We start from the raw sequence: 8,410 nt of genomic DNA, 5'->3' as shown, positions 1-8,410 counted from the left end.
CCGGGACCCCAGCCTCCTCCTCCCTCAGACCCAGGAGTCCTGACCCCCCAGCCCCTCCTCCCTCAGACCCAGGAGTCCGGGACTCCTCCCCCTCCGCCATGGGACCCGGATGTCCAGGACCCTCGCTCCAGACCTTGGTCTGGAACTTTTTCTTGCGGTCCGGCAGCAGGTAGATCTTGACGTAGGGGTCTGAGAAGCCGTTGGAGTCCTTGGCCGGGAGGTCCAAGGCCTGCAGGATCCGCACCACCAGCTGGTCGGAGCCATAGAGGTACCGCAGGGCGAAGCTGATGCGGCCGCAGGGCGCCCCCGCGCCGGCCTCTCCCGAGCCCGGGGCCCCGCCGCCGCGCCGGCCACCGGGCCCAGTCCCCTGGTACAGCTCGGGCTTGATCTGCCCGATGAGTTTGGCTTTTTCCTCACCGCCCGGCAAGGGTAAGGGCAGGGCAGGCGGCCGCTCCTCGCTGCCAGGGTCCGGCTGGGGGGTCAGGGTCTGCTGGGTGAGGGGCCGCGGCAGGGCCGGGTACCTGCGGGGGGTGGGGAAGACCGAGGTGGGGCCGTTGGCTGGGATCTCTGGCGGCACCTGAAGACCTGGGAGACTCCTCCCTGTCTCTTCCCCAAACCCCGCATCCAAGTGGCCACAGATCCCCACCTTTGCTCACTATGACCTCGTGCAAGGCACTTGTGCTCTTTGAGCCTCAGTTTCTCCACCTGCGTTGGGGGGCGGGTACCCGGTCTCTAACTAGTTCCAGCTAGGATCTGCTTATGCACTGGCTCCCAGAAGCCTCCTCTTGACCTCGAGTGACCCAGAATAACTCCTCTGTGGACTCCTGAGGCCCCACGGAGCCCAGACCGCCTGGGCCTTCTTCAGATCTCCGTGTCCCAGCCAGGTTCTCACGTTTCCCAGCTGACCACCGCTCCGCCTGGCCTGGCCTGGCCCTCTCAGCTCCCTTCTCCACTGTCCCTAGTGTCAATGGGACATTCTGGAAGCCCAGGGCCCCCCTCAACCCCCCCATGGCTGCTTCTCCCCTTCTCACACATGCTGTCCCTGGACAGGCTCCTCTGTGCCCCAGGTTTCCACACCCATCAACAGCCTGCTGTCTGCTAAATCTGTGTCCTGGGCTCCGGCCAGATCCGCTCCCAGCCTCGACCTCCCACCAGGCCCTGCACGCCCCGCATGTCCCCTGCCGGGCTTAGTGCCTTCTCCCAGACCTGCTCCTCCTCCTGAGTCCCCCCCACCCTGTGCTCCCCCCCACCCGGATCTGCAGGCCACACACCAGAGCCGCCCTCACCCCCTTTCCCCTCAAAGCCCATCCCTCCCCTCTCCCGAATTTTCCCCGTCCTCGTGGCCCCGGCTCATCTGCCTTGCCCCGCCTGGACCATCACACCCAGGGTGAAGGCCACGTGAAGGCCACACGACAGGGCCCCTAGCGACGCGCGGTGCTGGCAGCCACGACTGGACGTTGCAGCCCCAGATGTGCTGAGAGGCAGGCACGGGCCTGGGGGGGAGGGGACGGCTCCAGCCCTGGAAAGTAGGGGAGGCTCCTTCTGCTACAGATCGTCCCGCCACTCCTTGCTCCCAGGGTGACTTTGAGCAGGCCATTGACACCCCCTGAGCCTCAGTTTCTCCATCTATATAATGGGGGAGGTGGGGCTCAGACCGGTGTATCCATCAGCCTCCGGAAGGCCTCCCCAAAGACCCCCACACTCTATCTCCCATGAGGCCCTGTCCAGGTCCTGGGATTAGAACACCTTCTCCCATGACTGTGTGGGGCCAAGACGACCCTTCTGAGAGGCAATTTCTCCCCGGATTCTGCCCCAGACACCTCACACTCTACAAGATCCAGACAAGCTCAGGGTCGCCCTCAAACCCATGCCCCCTCCTAGATCCTCTCACCCAGCATCCCAGCATCCACCCCATCACCAGGCCAGGCTGGGGGTTGTCAGCACCTCCCCCACCCCTCCTGCCTGACAGCATCAGCCCCAAGTCTCATCTCCCCTCCCCTGCCCTCGCCCTCTCCTCCCCATGCCCAGTCTCAGCTCAGCCTCAGCCTCTCCTGGCCTGCAGTCTGAGGCTCTAGTCCATCTCCTGTATGGCCCCAGAGAGGTCTTTCTGCACCCAGAACTGACCCTACCTGTCCTGCTCACAGCCCTCTGTGGCTCCCCAGAGCCCCTAGGACAGGGTCCCAGCCCCTCAGCCAGGCATTCAAGGCCCTGAATGCCCAGTGTGGTCTGGCCTCACCCACAGCCGCAGCCACATCTCCCTGGCTTCCTTTTTGCACACTCACTCTCATGCCACAGTGCCTGCTGGAAGTTCCCACAATGCACTGTGACCTCCTTCCCCTCTGGCCGTTGCACGGGCCGCTCTCTCCTCCCAGAATGCCCAGCTCGCACCCTTACCTCTGGGCCTGGCTAACTTCCTCACTCTGCAGCTCTCAGCCACGGCATTTCTGGAAGGCCCCAACCCCCTCCCAGACCGGGTCAGCGACTCCTCGGACTCCCACAGCTGTGGCCCCCTAAGCCACTTGCCTGCCGCACTGGCCTCTCTGGGGACCTGCTTGCCCTGGACTGTAAGTGGCATGAGGGCAGGGCCTATCTGCCGTGCTTACTTCTGTTTTTCCAACACCCAGCTCAGGTCTAGTTCATAGTAGGTGCTCTTAACATGCTCAGAGTGAGCAATAATGAACAAATGTATTCCAGGTCCCACCTCCTATCCTGGCTTAGGGTGAAAGAGACGAATTGCTTTGTGTCTCAGGGCCTCGGGGGTCTAATCCTCATTCTCAAGTCGTGTACTTTCTGAATCTGAGAGTCCAGGTCTCTCTAGGCCCCTCCTCCCTCCCTGGAGTTTGGTGCCCTAGCCTCTTCTCTCCCCAGGACCCAGGGGTCTACACCCCAAGCCCCTTCCTGCCCCAGGACTTAGGACTCTGAACCTCTAGCCTTCTCCTCTTGCAGGGCTCAGGAGAACCATATCTGGGAAAGAGACACAGAGGAGGATCAGAGGTTCTAAGTGGACCCCCAGCCCAGCAGCCTGTCTCACCTGGTGGTGGGTGCCAGGCTTGTGACCTGCTGATGCGACTGGGCACTGGGCAAGCCCCCACCACTGGGGGGCAGCAGGAGTAGCCCAGAGCCCGCACCTCCCTCAGAGGGCAGTTCAGGAGATGTCTGGCTCGGTTTGACCCCAGCAGCCACTGCAGCTGCCGCAGCCTCTGGATACGAGTCCATGTCCAAGTACGAGGGCTCAGGGGGGTCCGAGCCCCCTAGGCTGCCTGGCTCCAGCAGCTCAGCGAAGGGCGGGTGGTGGGCGGTGTGGGCGTGGTGGTGCGGACCCCCCAGCAGAGGATGGCCACCCAGGCCGGCCCCCAGGTGGTGCCCACCACCACCCACCAGGCCTGCCAGCCCGACCCCAGGGCCTAGGTCTTTGCGCAGCGGGCCCCCGCCCACCGCCGAGCCTCCCTTGTCCCGCCAGGGCACCCAGCACAATTTCCAGGACACGAAGAGGGAGACGCCCAGAAGGACAATGCCACAGAACGTCACGATGACCGACAGCAGGCTCACGGAGATGTCTGGAGAGAGTGAGGACAAAGGTCGGGGGTCAGGGTGGGGTCAGAGCTCACCCCCCCACCCCTGTCCCCGAAGAGCTAACCTTTAGCATTCGCCATGCATTGTCCTAAGCACCTGACGTCCGTGTACTTCACCTCCCCGGCCCCACGGGCTGCGTCTCTCTACATAACCGTTTTAAAGACAAGGAAACCGAGGCACAGAGAGGTGGAGCGACTTGTAAAACGCTGCACAGGTAGCAAGGACAGATCTGGGGTTTGAAAGAGCAGTCTGTCCTCAGATCTGATCCTTAACCACCAGCCCGTGCTGCTTCCCTAGAAGAGGGCACACCCATCGTCCCCCCAAATGCTCAGAGATGATCAAGCGGAGAGGAGACTGCGTGACTGCGTGAGAAGCGTTCAGATCTACATTCGCTGCTTGGCCCCGGGAACACTCCGAGCCCCACGCTCCCCATTTTCCAAACGGGAAGAATCGGTCTTGCCTCTTGTGGCGGAGGTAAAGGGGGCCCGTGGCTGCAGATGGGAAGGCAGATGCCTACTGAGTGGTTACTAGGTCCCAGGCACCTAAGTGCATTTTGGCATTAGCTTACTTGTGCCTCACAGGCGCCCTAGGAGCCTGGCAACACTCTGAACGCCTGCTTTCCACAAAAGGAAACTGAGATCAACAGAGCCAAAGTCTCCTATACCAGAGTCTCCCTAGGTCAGCGGTGGAGTCAGTACTTGACCCCGGAGCGCCTGGCCCCAAAGCCCACGGTCTTTGCCATCATGCTGTCACGCTTCACTATTTCCCAAGAAATGGTATTTCAGACATGGGTTATTATTAGACTGACAAATATTGTTACGCTTGGTAATGACAAATATTGTTACGCTTGGTAATATTGCTGCGGCCACGTGTACCCAGCACCGCCGGAAACCACAGCTAAGGCCTTCCGAATGCTTACTGTGTGCTGGTGTGCCTTTCAGAGAAGCCCAGGGACAGCCTAGTTCTTGAAGCAAAGGTTCCTGGGTCATCCAGGAAGTGGTGTCAGGAGTGGGATTCCTCCCGGAAACGTGACTCTGCTCTGGGATTGACTCCTGGGTCTCAACAACGGAGAACACAGGGGAATTTCATGCGCTGTACAGACTACAGACTATGGCGGGTGGGGAGCAGGTAACTAAGCTCTTGGCAGCAAGGACAGCTGAGTGGAACAGCTGTGTCCTGTCAACTGCAGGGGACTCTGGGTGGGGATGCCCTCCCGTCCTGAACTGACCAGTGACTCTAAGTCAGCAGTCTCTGGTGTTAATCCTCATGGCACTGTGATTGATCCCATTTTACAGACGAGGACAATGAGGCTCTGAGAGACAGAAAGTGACCCTGTGGGGCCATACGGCTGGCGACGACTGAACTCAAATTCCTACTCCCCTCCGCCCCTTAGGGTGTTCCTTTCCAAGTGACCAACATCTGCTTAGAGTTCTGGGGACCTGCTAAAAACCAAAGCAAGGGCTTTCCAACCTTCTGAGCCTGGGAAGAATGGAGAAAAGGGGCCCGTTTGGGAGGATGAGGTGGAGAAGAGGAGAGAAAAAGCGAAGAGCTGCCTTCCTCTACCACAGCCTGACCCAGACCCTCTCCAAGTCAAAACATCGATCCTGAAACTCCTACAGATTTCTTATTTCTGTCTGCCTGGTCTGGGGAGCCATTTGGGCTTGGCGAGGTGATGTAGCTGTGTGAAAAGATCAACCTTGCCCAAAGAAATGTTTGGCCCTTGATCGGCTCCTGGGAGGGAAGTCCTTGAACTTCCTTCCTGAAAGTGTTTTTGTTTACCTGTGGAACCGTGGGCCATGCCAGATGGTCCGCAATGTGATTGATGCCGGGGGACTAGGAGATGCCGTATCGGCTCGGCCCCTGGAGGGGCCAGAGGCGAAGGTCACCCACACGGGCAGTCAGCCACGTCTAGGTGATCGAGACCGGAAGCTCACGATTGGTCTCTCCTGGGCCCTAATCTACGCATCTCTCCCTTCACAGAATTTAATCTCCACCCTTTTTCTGTAATGAAGTGCTCCCAGGAGTAGAACGGCACTTCTGCGAGTCCTTCTAGGGAATCCTAGAAACTGAGGGTGGGCTTGGGGACCCCCAAATTGCCATAGTATACTAGACTTCCCTGGGGTCAAATCTGGCTCTTCTGCTTACGGGCTGTGAGACTCTGAGCACGCAACAGCGGCTCTCTGGATCTCATTCCTCATTGCTGTCCCTGGACATCTCGTGCACCAGGTGCCAAGCTCCACCCTGCACTCAGCAAGTGTGACTCTTGGTCTAACTTCTACGCACAGGCTTCCTCAGGGTTCCCCAGGGGCACTCATGATATTTCCTAGTGCTCAGAACCCTGCCTCTTCCTAGCTGGGTGACCTTAGGCAAGTCACTTCACCCTTCTGAGTCCCCTCCGCCATCGAAAATGGGGATTTCGTGTACCACAAAGGGTGTTGTGGGTGGTTGACGAACAATGCAAAGGACCTTGCATACTGCCTGGGACACAGTCGGTACTCAAAAAGTACATCCCAGCATTTATTGAAAGATTATTGTGTGCCCAGCTGTTCTAAGCACTTCACATGCGTTGTATCATTTGAGTCTCTCAGCTGCCCCATGAGAGAGTCACTTTTATTATCCCCATTTTCAGGAGGAAACGGAGGCACGGAAGAAGAGTCACTTGCCTAAAGCCATCCCTTAGTAAGTAGCAGGGGGCGGGGGTGGGATTTGAATGCAGGCAAGTCAGACAGCCTGACTCAGAAGCCTGGGCTTTTAAGTACCACATGTGAAAGGGATATGTATGTGGCTAGGGAGGACGGGGCGGGGGGGGGCGGGGGGGCAGTGGGCAGGAGGTTCGCAGGGTCGAGGGTCAGATGGCCCACTTAGCTCCTTCTTCTTAGATCAAAGGTGTGGGGACCAGCAGCAAGCAGGATGGAGGCAAGACTCTAAGAGGGACTGGCCAGGGCCGCATATGGAACAGAAAGCTGAGCGAATCTGCTCTGAATCTCTGGAAATACTGACTAAAGCGGACACAGGGGACTGGCCGAGACAGCCAGGGGTGCTGACCTGCATCCGGGCCCCGGGGGTAGCCTCGGATTCGCAGGTCGTTGAACTCCTGGCACCTGTCACTGGTGTCGGCATCTCGGACCCGCGCGCAGAGGTCGGAGACCAAGATGAGTGCCCGCCGGCAGAGGTCATCCTCGTAGTCTCCGGACATGGTGGCCGGTGGGTTCTGTGCTTGGAGGGGCCGGACGGGGGTGCAGATGAGAGATGAGATTGAGACAGCGGAGGGTAAAGGATAAAAGGGGAAAGAGAAAAAGGGATGGACAGGCGAGGGGACAGAGATCGCGGGTAGATGGATAAAGCGCTGGAGACTGGGGAAGGAGGGACAATGAGAAAGAAATTCGGGGCCGATGGACAGGACTGAAACTCGGGGTACAGGCAAGAAGACAACAGTAGACTGGACAAACAAGGGGACAGAGATCAGCGTCCGTGGACCAGAGGACAGAGAACAGGGACAAATGGACAAGGAGGAAGAGACTAGGGAGGCCAGTCAAAGGGCAGAGATGAAGGATGCACAGTAAAGGGATGGGCAAAGAGACAGAGATGAAGGGTGCTCAGACAAAGGGACAGAATTTAGGCGTGGACTGACGAGGGGACAGCCATTCATCGTTCATGCATTCGACGAATATTCATTGAGCACCAACTACATGCCAGGCACTGGGCCAGATGCCGCAGAGCCAGCAGAGAACGAAGCCCACACGGTGCCCGACTTCCTGGGGTTACAATCCAGTGAGAGGAGACATGGGGTAAACAAGTCAACAAACATATACACAAACAAGACGAGCTCACACGTGAGAAGTGCTCTAAAAGAAATAGTTGGAAGGAAGGTCACAAAGGGACCAGGAGGTGGGCAGCTGGGGGGCCCTCTGTGGCCCCCCAGCCGTGGGCGGTGGGGCTGGAGTGGGGAAAAGCATCCAAAGCAGCAGGAACAGCATGAGCAGGAAATCAGGAGGCCACGTCCAGGTAGAAGGGGGCAGGGCGGAGAGAAAGGGAGGGACAGGGTCAGAGAGAGGAGGTGGTTGTGTGCAGGGGTGGCTGGGGTGGGATGCGAGGTGCGGGATGCAGAGAGAGGGACCAGGTTGAGGGAGGAAGACAGAAGGGGAAGGGAGACAGAAATAATGGGAAGGGCAAACTGGGACCCAGAACAGAGGGACAGATGAGCAGACAGACACAGGGAAAGTGAAGGATTTCGATTTGGGATGGACAAGCCATAAAGAATGGACTAGTGTGTAATTTATGAGAGTGTGAGAGATGGGCGGCCAGAGGCACAGTCAGAAGTGCCAGGACAGAAATATCTTTGAAAGAGAAACAGTGGTTGGCAGAATGGATGGGGTGCAGGAATAAAGGACAGATAGACAGGCAATGGCCAGAGATCACAGATGGGCAAGGATACAAAGGAGGGCTGGGCAGACAGACATGGGTGCAGAAGGCAGGCTGGATGGGGGTGGGGGCATAAAAGAGAGAGGACCGGGAGAAAGAGGTGCATGTGGGGAGAAGGGGAATTAGCCACTCACGGTCTGGAGCCAGACACCAGGGGTGGACTGGAAGGAGAGTGCAGGGGGAAGTCAGGGGCGGGCGGGCAGACCAGCGCTCACAGATGGACAGGTGTCGGGGGGGTATTGCAGAAGGCCAGGACTCCGAGACAGGCATGGTCAGACTCACCTGCGCTTATCCCTGCCGTGTTCTGGGTGGCAGCCTAGGCGGCGGCTGGCGGCAGCCCATGGGGCTTGTAGGGCGGACAAGGGGCTGCGGACCCGTCCCCACGCGCCAGGTGGTGGGAGGAGGAGCCGGATCT

The 8,410-nt window shown here is 58.9% G+C and overlaps 1 protein-coding gene across 2 annotated transcripts in view; it reads right to left on the bottom strand.

Annotated features, from left to right (window-relative positions):
- The window catches only part of SYT3 (synaptotagmin 3), a 17,844-nt gene extending 9,434 nt beyond the window's left edge, over positions 1 to 8,410 (bottom strand). For both annotated transcript variants that reach the window (XR_005530628.1, XM_039245051.1), the window contains exons 1-4: positions 8,278 to 8,410; positions 6,619 to 6,784; positions 3,032 to 3,557; positions 134 to 521 (exon numbers count right to left, since the gene is read on the bottom strand). Coding sequence is in view for 1 of the 2 variants with exons in the window: in XM_039245051.1 (XP_039100982.1) it covers positions 134 to 521; positions 3,032 to 3,557; positions 6,619 to 6,769 (1,065 nt within the window). In the remaining variant the exon portion in view is untranslated. The remainder of the gene's footprint in view (positions 1 to 133; positions 522 to 3,031; positions 3,558 to 6,618; positions 6,785 to 8,277) is intronic.

Source organism: Hyaena hyaena, unplaced genomic scaffold (assembly GCF_003009895.1).
Source record: "Hyaena hyaena isolate Hyena2069 unplaced genomic scaffold, ASM300989v1 scaffold_9, whole genome shotgun sequence".
Classification (NCBI taxonomy): Eukaryota; Metazoa; Chordata; class Mammalia; order Carnivora; family Hyaenidae; genus Hyaena; species Hyaena hyaena.
The sequence above is the reverse complement of the archived record's forward strand: the minus strand, read 5'-3'. Positions and strand labels throughout refer to the sequence as shown.